The following is a 13,855-nucleotide window of genomic DNA, read 5'->3' as shown; positions in this document are numbered from 1 at the left end:
TTTGTGCAAAATCCCACAGCTGAAGAGGGCAATTGCTTCCATCTGGAGTCAAGTCCGACCCCCAAGAGGCTGTGCTTTGAGCCACCACTGAAGCTTAGGGCCCCACACCCCGGAGTCACTGGTCACGGGGCTCTTCCCTGGCAGGTCTGAGTCCTGGATGCGATTTCTGTGAGGTCGACACTCTCGGGGTGCCTCTGGGCACTCAGGACCCCAGCCCCATTCCTGGCTCAGCTAAGGGCAGCCTGCCAGCCCACAGATCTCCCTGGTTCTTCTCTGTCTTGTTTCAAAACACTGCCCAGCACTCCCAGCATAAAGGCCACCTTGGGCCTTGCTGCCCTCCCCTGGTCTTTCCTCTTCTGTGGAAGGGAATGAAGGTCCTTCGCAGGGTATATCTAGCTCACAGGGTTGGGGAGGTTGGTACCCCTAGCATCTGGGATACAAAGGAAAAAAAAAACACAAAGTTCCTATCGGAGAGCCTCCTGTCTTAGGCAAGAAAACCTAACTCCTATCACCTACCAAAACAAGATGGGGCAAGGAGGCAAGGCTGCTTCTAACAGTATTTTTTTTTTTTATTTGACAGAGATCACAAGTAGGCAGAGAGGCAGGCAGAGGAAGGGAAGCAGGCTTCCCGCTGAGCAGAGAGCCCGATGCGGGGCTCGATCCCAGGACCCTGGGACCATGACCTGAGCTGAAGGCAGAGGCTTTAACCCACTGAGCCACCCAGGTGCCCCGGCAAGGCTGCTTCTTAACCCTGCTGGTATGCCTTGTTCTCCAGCAATGGGAGTGTGTTGCCCAAGGTCATAGAGCTAGAGTGACAGAGCCTGTTCCCCAGCCAAACCTTACTCTCCACTGCACATCACGTCACTGGTCCCCAACCAGCTACTCCCCTGACCATAGCAGGGAGATGAGCCTCTCCAAGGGATGGATGGGCAGCAAGGTGCCTGGGAGGAGGGGGCAGTGAGAACCAAGCAAGCAACAGCTGTGTGGGAGGCATCTTCGGGCCTGGGGTCCAGGGAAGAGTCTGGGGGCCCGGTCAGACCATCCTCCCTTTGGAGAGCGGGTCATCTGCAGGGGGTACGTGCCAACGCCTGCAGGTGATGACCAAGGGAAGCTGTACTCAGAAGTCAGGTGTAGACCCTAAGAGAGCCCAGGCCACCCCCCTGCAAGCCCAGGGTTGGGTCTGCGCCAGGCGGAAGGAGGAAAAGTCCCCATGCCAGGCAGTCCTTAACAGAACCGCCGCCCTGGGCCCTCCCAGAGTTGTGAGTGTTCAGGGAGCCTGCAGGGGGCCCAGCACATACAAAGCTCTCAGTTACTAATTGGGAAAGACGCGGCTGGGTCCCTTCACGGAGCCGGGTGACCCCTGGCACGTGGGTCCACTGGCCGTGGGTGCGGCAGAAAGGCTAGGAAGGGTGTCCTTTCTGGGCGGTGCCTGCTGGACCACCGCTCCCAAGGCCACGGCCCACGTCCAGCAGCGGGAGGTGGGGGGAGGAAGGGCTGAGGGGAGCTGAGGGTGGGAGGACAGCCCCTTCTGGCAGCAGCTGATAAGGAGGTCTGGACCAGCCGGCTGCCCTCCGCGGGGTGGCAAGCCTTCAGTCATTGGGAGCAAAGCGCGGCTGGCTGCACGGGGTGAGGACGGTGGGGAGCGAGGAGTGATCTCCCGTGTCCTTCCCCCTTCCTCTAAACAAATAAAGCGGAGCTGTCGCAGCCCCGCAGGCAGCCACTGGTGCCCCAGCCTGGTGCGGGGAGGGCAACGCTGCTGCTTGGCTCCAGGACCCGTGGCTGCCCGCTATCAGCCTTTTCATCGCCTCTCCCAGCTGGAAGAGAATTTAATCCACCGGCCTCCTCTCCACACGCACTGGGACTCCTTTTGATGTTCCTCCTTATCTCCCTTCCCAACAAATTTGCCCCTCAACAGTTCCAAGAGGGCCTCCTGCCTCTGTCCGCCCCGTACCCTCCCTCCCAGCCCCAGTGAACCGCCCTCCCGATGGGCCTGGCAGTGAGCGAGGGGCAGGCTCTAGCCCTCCACCTGCCTGGGTCCCTGACCTTGGCAGAGGAGCCTTCCCCTGGGCCTCACTCCTGCCTCTCGGAGAATGGGGGAGGAGCCCACCCACCTGCACCCTCCCGGGCCAGTTCTTTACGTTGGGAGCAATGTTGTGCAGTGGGAGGGGCTGGAGAGCTGGGTGGTTGAGAGCTCCCACCGAGCTAGAGACAGAACAGACCCAACTTCAGATCCTTCGCTGGCAGCCGTGAGGCCTGAACAAGTTGCCCTCTCGGGCCTCACTTTCCTTCTCCAAGAAAGGGGTGTGCGGACGCTGATGTCCATAAAGATTCTGGTTAAGTCCCGTGTGGCACACAGTTAGGGCTTAATAAACAGAAGCTGCCTGGCAGAGGACCGCAGTTAATCAGGGTTTCGCACCGCTTTGGTGACCTGGGTGAGTATCACACACACATCCTATCCCGAGGGGCCCACGGTCACAAGCCAAGTCCCAGCAGGACCTGGCCGCTGGGCAGGTTCTGAAAGGGACAGGCTGAGCATTTAATGGGACTTAGCGGGAAGGCTGCCCTGGGGTCTCAGGGCCACTGCGGCAGGGAGTGAACTCGCCCCAGGCGGCAAATCTGGAAGGGCAGGGACCTCCAGGGAGTGAACTCGCCCCAGGCGGCAAATCTGGAAGGGCAGGGACCTCGTTCCTTGAGACCCAGAAACATGGCCTGAGGGGTCAGGTACCCGGGCTCAGTCCACACTGCGCTGAGCCCCACCTTCCCAGGCATCTCTTCCGTCCCTTGCTCTGGTCCTCTGTCCAGGCACCACGTGGCAGCTCCAGCCCCCATCCCCATACCCCCATGCCCCCATACCCTCATGAGCTGTTTACTCTGTTTTCTCTCCCCAGCGGCTCACCCACCACACCTTGCTGGTCAGTCTTCTTCCCTGCTCTCAGACTGGCTCCCTGCCTTGCCTTGCTCTGTCCTGGCGGTTCTCAAACCTGGGAGCAACAGACACCTGGAGGGCTGGCTGGACGGTGCTGCCCCTCCCAACCCCGGTGTTTCCGAACAAAATATGCATTTCTCTTATTTTTTTAAGATTTTATTTATGTATTTGACAGAGATCACAAGTAGGCAGAGAGGCAGGCAGAGAGAGAGGGGGAAGCAGGCTCCCCGCCGAGCAGAGAGCCTGATGCCGGGCTCAATCCCAGGACCCTGGGATCATGACCTGAGCTGTAGGCAGAGGCTTTAACCCACTGAGCTACCCAGGTGCCCTCCAAAATATGCATTTCTAATGAAGTTTTTGGTAAAGCTCAGCTACTGGTCCTTGTGCCCTGCTCCAAGAACCACCTCTCTGCCCTACGGGTTCTCACCCTGGACGCACATTAGAATGAATAATGTGGAGAATGTTCTGAGGTCCAGAGGTCCAGAGGTCTGGTCTCCTCCAGCTCACCCACATCTGATTTGCTTGGTCTGGGGTACAGCTTAGGCATGGGGATATTTTAAAGACCCCCCAGGAGATTTTGCTAGGTGGCCTGATGGAGGACTCCCGCTGTTCCTCTCCCCCACTCACCCCTCTGGACCCCTGTTGGTGCCGCCGAGCTCCTGCCTGCCCCTACTGATGTTTCCACAGCCCTACTGCACAATGTGGTTCTCTAGGGAGCATGGGCAGCCCCTACCCCCCAGCCTCCTGCTATCCCAACAAGCTCTCCAGCTCTTCCCCACACAAGCCCTTTGCAAATCAGCTCCCAGTCTGCCTCCTTACTAATTCCTCATTCCTACTCCATGCCTTTGCCGAGGTGGCCGGGCAGGGGTGTTGGGGGGTGGGGGTGGGGATGGCTCCCAGACCAGAAGTGGCAGGGCAGGCGACACCTGAAACTTGTTAGAAGTAGAAATTCACAGGAATTTCACAAGTCCTGGCCGTGGGCAACAGTCTGTAGCTTACCAAAGCCTCTAGGTGCTTCTGATAACACGCTAAGGACAGAGTTCTGAGTGTAAAGCCACTTCCTCCATGAGGAACCCCTCCTCTTCTAGCTCATTTTCCCTACGTTCCTAAAGCCAGTTCAGAACTCCCCTGCTTGGGGCAGCCTTCCTGGCTTGGCCTCATCTGCTGGCGCTCTCTCAAATTCCGCCCTGGGGAACTCAACATTACCTCTACCTCCTCAGTCTGCTCTGGGAAGTCCTACTGTCCTGACCCCACTTCCCTCAGCCTAGATGGCACCCCGGCCTGGGCTTTTACCCTCAGTCTGCTGCCAACAAGCTGTGCACCCTTGGGTGACTCGCTCAACCTCTCTGAACCCCATTTCCTCTGGAGGGGTTTCCAAGCTCCCATGTTCCTTCATCTCCACCCTATGGCCCATAGGAAGAGGACCACCCAGAGGACTGGGTGAGGAAAAGCGGCCGAAACCCAGTGGCTCCTTGAGCTCCCACCGTGTCCCTGCTCTGCTGTGGGTTTACGCTGCCCGGGGTGTGCTCTGTGGCTTCGAGGACGCCCAACATTCCCCAGCAACCACAGAGGAGAATTCTGTCCTTATTCTGGACGGTGTCTGACAGAGAGCAGGTGCCGGTAACTGTGTGCCGTGCTGTCGTTCATATCGGCCACTGTTTGTACACTTAGGGAATATCCTTCATGACCCGGCTCTCAGGGACCAGACCCCACCCAGAGCGATGCGTGCCGCATGCTGCTGTTCGAGGGCGGGAGGGAAGCCACGGATATGTGGAGCTCGTCGTATACGCGTGGCTTTGCTGGGGAAGAGACCCCTGGACGGGGTGTGGTGGCCTCTAGAGAAGGCTCTCCAGTGGCTGGGCCAATGGGGACAGGGAGACCACAGTGTGCCCTTTACACTTTAGAACTATGTGAAAACTTCCCATGTCTGTATGTGTCAGGTCTTAGCGTTTTCTGTGTTAGGAAGATTGAAACGTGACCATGCTCGGGGTCGTTTTCTGCAGGGGTTTAGTCTAGGCTCCTGGGAGGAGGACATAGGAGTGCAGCCCATCCCCCTCTCCCCCAGTGCTCGCCCCTTCCCCACCTCCCTCTGGGTGAGGACCCAGTGTGCTCAGGACCCCTGGTACCCTCTTCCTCTGCTTCCCTCTCCTTCCTCTGGGTTTGGGGCCCCTCAGACACGAAAGGGGCTCTTCCTCTGGAGCAGGGTATGCTCCTAGGGTCCACTCGGCCCCTCTGCCTTCCCCTGACCTCGGATCTCACCATCTTTTCTTTCCGGTTCCTTCCTCCTCTCCGTGCCTTTCTGGCTCCTTCTCTGTCTCCATACCTTTGACCGACTCCCACTGACAGAACTTGGTAAGTGAGCCTGGGAAGGGCCAGGGCTGGGGGTGGGGGTGGGGGGGCGGTGGGCATGTAGGGGAGGGGTTGCGGAGGGGGTGTGGCTCCATCTGCCCAGGCACAGCTCAGCCCGCCCCCACCTTCTCGGGCCTCCAGGTCCTGTGGTGGAGGGAGAGGCATTGGTGTCACCTGCTCGGAGCTGTCACACTCTGCCGGCCTTGGCTATTAGTGCCCCTTCGGGCATTTAATTGGGCCTCCGTCAGACGAATGGATTCCATGCCAGGGAGAACTGAGGACTCCACGAGCTGACAGGGCCAAGGCAGCATTGCCTGCACCGTCTGCGGGAGCCACTCTGGGTGGGGGGCTTTGGAGGCCCTGCTGCTTGTCCGGACCCCAAGATTGGCAATGTTCCTGTTTTGGTCATTTGTAATTGTAAATAGAAAAAAAAAAAAAACAACCCAAAACTCAAGAGACTGGTGGGTAAATGTTAATGTGCGTTCATTCCACAAATGTGTTCGACCACTTGTGAGACAGTCCCAGAGCTGGAAGGATCTCGTGAACTCTCAGGCTTCGCTGGGGGTTATCCTTTCCAGCCTTGCCAGGACCATCCCCTTCTGAGCAAGGAAAGGCTTTCAGATGGCCTAGCTGCTTCCCTCCCAGCAGGAACAGGTTCTGGGAGGCATCCCTGGGCAACCAGAAGAGAGGCATGCTTCCTTTGCCTGTCCTCAGTTCCAAAGAAACACACACACAGTGGGGTTGTGCCGGGCACTGGGCCAGGGGTGAGCAGCATGGGCAGGCGGAAATTCCCTCCTAGCGCTCAGAGCCCAGGTCTGTAACCCGGTGGCATCTCTAGTAAGGGTCAGGAGAGGTTCTCCATGGATTGGTTACAAACCACAAGCCGTCTGCCTAGGTTAAGGAGGCTTGTTTGGGGGTGATTACCCCTGTGGGGAGTTGAATCCATCTCTGAGCAGACCAGACTCTGGGGAGTCAGTAAGCCATGTCTCCCACCTTCAGCAATGGTTCTTTGGATCTGAGGTCTTGGATAGTATGGAGACCTCACACCCTTTGTGTCGGAACAAGCCAAATGGTATTTGAGGGCTCCATGAGCTCGGGCCCTGTTAGAAGGATCAGAAACACCTGACTTGGAGTGAAACACGCCCCCCCCCCCCGAAACCACGGACTTGAGCTGCTGGGCTGCAGCAGAGCCCTTGGAGGACATGGCAGCTCCTAGCTACCTAGGACCCACTGTCCTCCAGTCACCACTAGCTGGCCACAGTGTAGGGGGTCCACAGGGGTTCACTTCACAATTCAGCTGCTTGGGTAATTCCCATTCCATGTGTAAGGAAGCCAGTGTTCTCCCTGATTGACACGTTCTGGGGAGAGGGAGGGGAAGAAGCCACATCCTGCGCTATCCCTTGTGCCCTCTCCTGCCCACGCCTGCCAAGGACACATACTTGCTTCTCTCCCCTCCCTTCCCACCCTCTGTCCTGTCTCCCTGCTGGGTCTTGCAGGTACAGAACCTCCCCAGTTGGGTTCACTGGGACTGAGAAAGGGAGCAGGAGATGGGAAATGAACTGAACCATCTGGAAGGGGTATTTGGGGTGTCTGAAGGGATAAAGGCAAAAAGAACTGGCAGAGACTTCCAGTGGGCCCGGACATGGACAGGAGGCAGGGTCTGAGAGCCAGGCTGGGGTCACCCAGAGGAGGCCAGACCGCTCTGGGGTGGGGTGCTTGCAAGCTATGGACCCTGTTCCTTCTCTACCTCCACCAAAGCCATGCTGCTCTGGACCCGAGGCCTCCCAAGCCCCTTCTGACCGGTTTCTTCTCCATTCTGCCCCAGGGCCTGAACAGCATGTTCGAGGTGTACCTGGTTGGGAACAACTCCCAGCACTTCATCATTTCCCCCACCTCTGTCCAAGGGAAAGCAGACATCCGCATCCGGGTGGCCGTCCCCCTGGACTATGAGACTGTGGACCGCTACGACTTTGATGTAAGGCCCCCCCCTCCCTTTTTCTTCGCCAGGTGGGGGGCTTTCAGGGAGGCAGAGGGTGACACCATCTCCTGAAACTCCCCCTTCCAGCTCTTCTCATTCTTCCCCTATGGGTCCGACTCCAGGAAGCCCACTGAGCCCATGACAGGGGCTGGGCTGAGCCTCCCTTTTCAAGGAGGACAAGGAAATGTCTGGGAATTGAGCAGCAATTTACCAGATATGGTCACAGCCCCTGAGACCCATAAGGAGCCTCACTGCCCAACCCCCAGCAGAATCCAAGGCCATCCTGGCTTCCAATCCCTGATGGAGAAACTTCCAGCAGTACACACCTGGGATAGGCACTGACTCAGACAGGAACTCTGGGTTAGAACCTGCAGAGACCCCAGGGGGACTTAAGGGGACACAGCTCCGGGAGCATGTGAGAGCTCACCTGGGCCCCTGCTCTGCACACGCAGCTCTTTGCCAACGAGAGTGTACCTGACCACGTGGGCTACGCCAAGGTGAAGATCACCCTCATCAACGAGAATGACAACCGGCCCATCTTCAGCCAGCCGCTGTACAACGTCAGCTTGTACGAGAACGTCACCGTGGGGACCTCTGTGCTGACAGTCCTGGTGAGTCCCGCTCTTTCACCGGGCCACTGAGCTCTGGGGAAGACCACGGGGAGGCAGCCAGAGGGAATGGCCCAAGAAACATGGGCAGTCAGGGGAGGCGGTGCCCCTGGGCCCCTAGAAGCTGTGGTGTTTGTGTCTTAAAACCTCTGGGGTCTTTATGATGGGGTTCCCAGGGTCCGGGCAACAATGTGGGAAGAGGACACCGGTGTTCTGCCTTGTCCCTGAGAGGGACTGAGTCTAGGTGGGCCAGGAGCCCTGGAAATGCCCTCTAGTGGGGATAGGGGGCAGCCATCTCCAAGGAGGGCCACTGTCTCTCTAAGCACCAGGGAAGAATGGACTCTTTGAGGGTGCCTGGCCATCCCCAGCTGCCCTTGGCTGGGACTTTGACAAAGGGCCCTTCCAGTGTCCCATTTGTATCATTCAGTACCCTTGCTGGCAAGGGACACAAACTCTTAAGTGGTTCAAGCCAAAAGCGTATCAGCTCTTATAACTCAAACTATAAATGATATCAGGCATGGCTGTACCCAGGCACTCCATCAGAGAGAATCTGACTTTAGCACCAGGCGCTGCTTTTCTCACATTGGCTGAGAGGAACACCAACACCCCCAGGCTTGCTTCTTACCAACTTATCAGCCCTAGTGGGAAAACAACAATCTTTTTCATTAGTTCCAACACAAGTCCCATAGCTGAGTCTCCTTGCCGGGCCATGCTGGAGCCCATCATCTTGATCCTCATCTCCCAGAGATGGGTCACACTCTTGCTGGTAGAGCCAGGGGTTGGGTCCACTCCATGCAAACTCTGTGGGCTAGAAGTGGGGAAGGGGCTATGTGGAAGGGACTTCTGTTGGCAGAGCAAAGAGGACTGGCTGTCTGACAGATCAGAGCGGCAGACGTGTGCTACATAAGCTCAGCTCATACACCTAGTAGGTGCTCAGTACCTGTGATAGAGTTGAGCTCACCACTGCTCTTCCCTGCCCACGTGGAGGGCCTCGGGGTCCTAGCTGCCATATCTTGCTCCATCCTTACTCCAAGCCGAGACATCGCCTGCTGATTCCAGGCCCACTGTTCCGAAGTGTGTTTACTCTACCGACAGATGGTATGGAACTGTACTGAGCCCCAGGCCCTTCCCATCTGACAGTTATTAATATTTCAAACAGATGTTCAGCTAGGCGGGCCCTAACACATAAACACTAGGTCTACTGTGGCTGTTTCCCTCCCCGCCTGCTTCCCCAGGCTGTGGCCCCCCGGCTTCCACCAAGGTGCTCCTCGTAATCCGTCACCGGGTGCTTGGGAGCCCCCCGTGGATCCTCTTGCAGCCTCTAGGGGCCCAGGTGGAGAGCAAGTGCCAGAGGCTTTGGCCTTCTAGACCCAAAGAGTGTCTGTGGCCCCCCTCCCCCCGGCCATCTTCAAACATCAGGGTGAAGGACACCCAAGCAGCCTGGACTTCAGGGCCCCAGCAGGCCTGGGACCACATGGCAAAGAATCCAGGTGTCCGTCTTGGTGGGTGTCCAGGGACTGCTCCCCGGTATTCTTGCTGGGGATGGTGGTCTCACTTTGCAGTCCCAAGTTCCCGTGCCCTGGGGAAGGGTTTTGGAACCTAGGGAACAGGGGTGGGGTGTGAAGGGTCAGAGGGCATACCTCTTGGCTGGTGGCCAGTTGCTGGTGCCAAGGACAATGGGTTAGGCCCAGTCTGCTCTGGGGCTGCCAGTGGAGAGCAGGTGCTCATACTGTGTTTTCTCAAATGCTAGAGCAGTTCCCGGGCCTGCGTGGACCCCTGCCTGCCACCCACACCCCTTTTCCAGTTCCTCTCTGCTTGTTTAATGGATGCATTTAGGCTCCTCTGGTGCCAGGTGGGGGCCTGATCAGCCTCCAGTCGCTGCATCTGTTTAAGCCTTGCCCACCTCCTTCTCAACCCCCTGGCCCCAGGGCTGTGGGATTGTGCAGATACGAAAGGGCGGTTTCACCCAGTAATAAACTCTAGTACCCGGGCTGCGTGCTTACAGGAGCCCAGGACCTCCCGGGGAACTGGGGGTCCTGCTTTCCTCACCTTCGATGTGTGCCAGTCTATCCACGTCACCTCTGGGGGCCTCCATTTCCTCATCTGCAGAGTGGGCATGAGACCTCAGACTGCTGTCAAGAGGTGTGATGCTGGGTGCAGGAGCTCCCCCTGAGCAGCCCTGCTTACCCACCATCATTTCCTAGTCTCCACCAGGGCGCTTCCCGACCTCTAGCTGGTAGCGTGTTTTGTGGCCACACCTGGCACCCTGCCAGACTGACCTGGCCTCCCCCACCACCACCATTTTCCAGGGTCAACCTGATCTTTCCACCTCCTTTGCTGCAGGAGGAGCTGAACTTATAGCTGCCTGCTCAGGGACTGTGAAATTCCTTCTCCATGACCTTTTCTAGAATGTTATTAAAATGTTTCATGGGCAGTTGTGTCAGGAAAAAAATTATGAAGAAAAGGAAAATGTTTTAATTTGCACCGAGGGCTGAGGCAGAGCCTGCTGTGAGGGGCCTCCCCAGCCCCCACCTGGCACCAGCCTGGCCTCTGTGGGCTCATTACCCATCCTGGTGGGGAGGCAGCAGTCTGACGGCAGTGGGGAAGCTGGGAGAGGAAAGGCCATCATCTCCAGCCTGGTCTCCCAGCCGGGTTGGAGGGCTGAACCCTTGCCCCTCCCTGGACCTCCCCCAGCCCAGGTTTTGAGGCCCTTACGCCCCCACCCCCCACCAGTTACAGCAAAAGGAATGCTCAGTAGTGGACGGAACAGAGTAGGGACCCAGGGTGCAGAGGCTTGACCTTGACCACCGACTCTGGTCCTGGCCAACCTTGGGTGGCAAGGGCAGAAACTGCTTCTCTTTTTGCACCTTATTTGTAAAATGGGCAAGATGGACTAAGACATGTCCAATGCCCCTTCCAGACCTCGAGCTGACCTCTGAGGGTGTGGCTGTCCCCGGTAAGCCCTGGCTGGAAACAGGCACTTCACACGCACTGTTTCTAACCCCCACACGTGCCATCCTTCTCACCTTACAGGTGAGGAAATGGAGGCTCAGGTTAAGTAACGCACAGGTTGCTCAGGGCCCCGGAGCTAACAAGCGAGCGAGCTGAAATTCACCAGAAGGCTGCCTGACCCTGAGCCGTAGGCTCTTAGCCACCGGGGCTGCCCCGCCAGAACGTTCTGCGTTGGACCGCTGAGCTTGTCCTTTCAGTTATGCTCAGAGCAGAGGGGAAAGAGAGGAGCTTTGGAGCCTTCTCTGCAGAGCCTGGGTGGACAGGTTGCAGGGCTGCTCCAGGCCTTTTGTCTCTGGGTGATACGTGAGCCCTTCGAGAACCTCTGGCATTGTCAGGTGAATTACCAGTTCTGTAGGGCCCCAGGCACTGGAGGTCAGAGGTGAGGGAGCTCCTTGCACTGAGGAAAAGACCAAGTCAGGGAGACTAGAGCAATTCACCAAAGGCAGCCTGGAGCTGGAGGTCGGGAGGAACAGGACAGACGTCTGTGCCCATCAGAGCCAGTCCTCTGGAGGGCAACCATGCAGGGGAGGGATGTGCAGGTGCACATGCACCCACATTGTTTGGGAGGGCATAGACGTGTGTGTGTGTGTGTGTGTGTGTGTGTGTGTGTGTGCATGCGTGCATGCCATGCACAACATGTGTGCAGCTCCATGTGCTCAGGGACATGTGTTAGAACATACACGTCTGTGTTCATGAACACGTATAAAAGTTCCCATATACTGTCAGAAGCTCCCCATCCTCTAGGCTATGTGGTTTGTCCTCCTCTCTTGTCCCCGGGCTGCTCTGATTCTTGCCTTCCCATCCTGCCTCCCGACCTGACAAGAGTTAGGGGTTAAGACTCTGGGGTGTCTTCTTCCTGGGCTTGGGGCAGGCCTGCAGCCTGTCCAATTGGTACTTGGTGCCCAGCAGTTTTTCCTGAGCAGTAAGAAAGCACTCCAATCATTTGTTCATCCAACAAACGTTTTTTGAATACCTAGTGTGCTCCAGGCACGTGGCCCAAAGGACCATGGTGATGTGCATCTTGTCCGCATGAAGTTTACAGTCTCCTGGGGAAGCGTGATGTTAATACTAAGAAATGAATCTTTAATTACTTATTATGATGTTATCTTTAATGATTACTTGTTATTAGGGAACAATGAACACCTGTAAAAGGACTTCTGCCCTTGACTGGAGTCAGGGAAGGCTTCCCTGAGGAATTAGCAATTGAGTAGGCATTAACAGATGAGTGAGGGGAGGGAAGCACGTTGGACAAAGAGGGAAGAGCATGTGCAAAGGCCCTGCGACTGGAATAGAGAGAGGGCGGTGTTCTCTGTAGAGTGGTGGAGTTTTATTTGGGTGATGTGGACAGGGTTCAGCACTCTCTCTTGCTCCTGAATTGCCAGTCACCCCGAATATAACCATGGGGCTGCTGTTCTGACAGTGAAAAAATCCTGTAGCAGACCATCTCCATTCTCGTACCTATTCCATCCTGGTGGCCTATGGCAGGCTGCTGAGAGAGGTTGTACCTGGGGTGTGCAGTGAGCCGGCCTGGCCTCCCGCAATAGGGGCCTTGTGTGCCCAGATTCATTAGCTCCATCAGGGAAGGATGCCAAGAAGGAACAGCAGCTGGGAAGGAGGTTACTCCCAGGGCAGATCTTACTGCCCTCCAGGGCCTTCTGTCCCTGCTCCAGAGAGGTAGGACACAGCAGGAATGGGCAGAAGATTGACTGTCAGACAAGATAAGATTCTCTAGGTATATAAATCAAAGCAAGAAAGAGAGGCATGTAAGCACCATGACTGGGTGCGCATGGGGCCCAGTTCGCTCAGCCCAGGGGCAGGGTGCTACCCCTTGGCTCCTTGGCCTTGTGGGGGCTGACAGGCATGGTTCCGCTCTCTTCTCCCTTCCCCTCTTCCCAGCCTGTCCAGGGGAGACTGGTAACATCTTGGGCAGGGTCGTGAATCCAGTTTGCTATGGGCTGGCCCCTCCTTCTCCAGGTTTGGCTTCTTTCCCATCAGGTGAGCAAAATAGCACCTCCCCAACACAGAGGCAAGGTTGCCGGGAGACCCCATTGTGGGTCAAGAGCTCACAGTGGTCCACAGTGGTTTTTATCATCAGTGGCCTTCAGGGACCCCGATCTGGCTACACTCTACTCTTCAGCCTGTGTGCACGTCCAGCTCTGTCAAGAGGGGCCCTTGACAGACCACTGTGTCATCTCCGGACCTAGGCAGGTGCGCTGAGAGGTCCTACCAGGGAGGGCTGCTGAGAATAGAGGGGGACAGTGTGGGGGGGCGCTCAGCACCAAGCCTGGCCAGCAGTGTGCTCAGAGGCGGGCAGATGTGACCAGAGAATGTATGTGTGGCCTGGGCATGCTCTCAGGGACCTGGATTCAGAAGGCCCCACCCTTGGCCTGGTGCACTGCTGTCACTGCCTGGAAATTCTTAATTTTTCAACAAAGGGCCTTTGTGTTCACTTTGCACTGGGTCCTGCAAATTACAGAGCTTGTCCTGGTCATGGGAGTTTAGCATTCTCCGCCCACAGGTGCACCCTTCTCTGCTGGTTTCATGCGTCCCCACACTTGACACACTCCGCTCATGCTTGCTTGGTGGTGGGCACTGAGCAGGGACCCTCAAAGCTTGCTCTGCTTTCTGTTGCATCAGAAACCACCCCACTTGGCTGCATGAAGCGACAGCTGTTTTCCGATCCTCACAGGCTAGGCAGGTCAGCATCATTGACAGAGCTCAGCAAGGGGGTCCTTCTCTGCAGCTCCAGGGCTGGGAGTGACTCCAGCAGCTGGAGGCACCTCCATCCGGTGTCTGGTGCTCAGCCTGACTGTCGCGAGCACCCACACACGGCCTCTCCCCGTGGGGTAGGCATTCTGAGAGGGAGCACCTCAGAGGAGGCCTCTGGGGAAAGTGTGTCCCAAGAGGACCAGGTGGAAGCTATGTGGCCATTTCTGACCTAGCCTCAAGTTCACCTGGTCCCTGACCCTGACTTCCGTTGGT

General features: G+C 57.1%; 1 protein-coding gene across 1 annotated transcript in view; it reads left to right on the top strand.

Moving 5' to 3' along the window:
* CDH23 (cadherin related 23) overlaps window positions 1–13,855 on the top strand; it is a gene marked incomplete at its 5' end in the record, with an annotated part of 358,117 nt that overhangs the window by 195,014 nt on the left and 149,248 nt on the right. The window contains 2 exons of the mRNA XM_080822934.1: window positions 7,101–7,250; window positions 7,706–7,864. Coding sequence (XP_080679060.1) covers window positions 7,101–7,250; window positions 7,706–7,864 — 309 coding nt within the window. The remainder of the gene's footprint in view (window positions 1–7,100; window positions 7,251–7,705; window positions 7,865–13,855) is intronic.

This window comes from Martes martes (assembly GCF_963455335.1).
Source record: "Martes martes genome assembly, chromosome: 14".
NCBI classification, from domain to species: domain Eukaryota; kingdom Metazoa; phylum Chordata; class Mammalia; order Carnivora; family Mustelidae; genus Martes; species Martes martes.
Note: the sequence above shows the minus strand (reverse complement) of the source record. Positions and strands in the feature narration are given on the sequence as shown.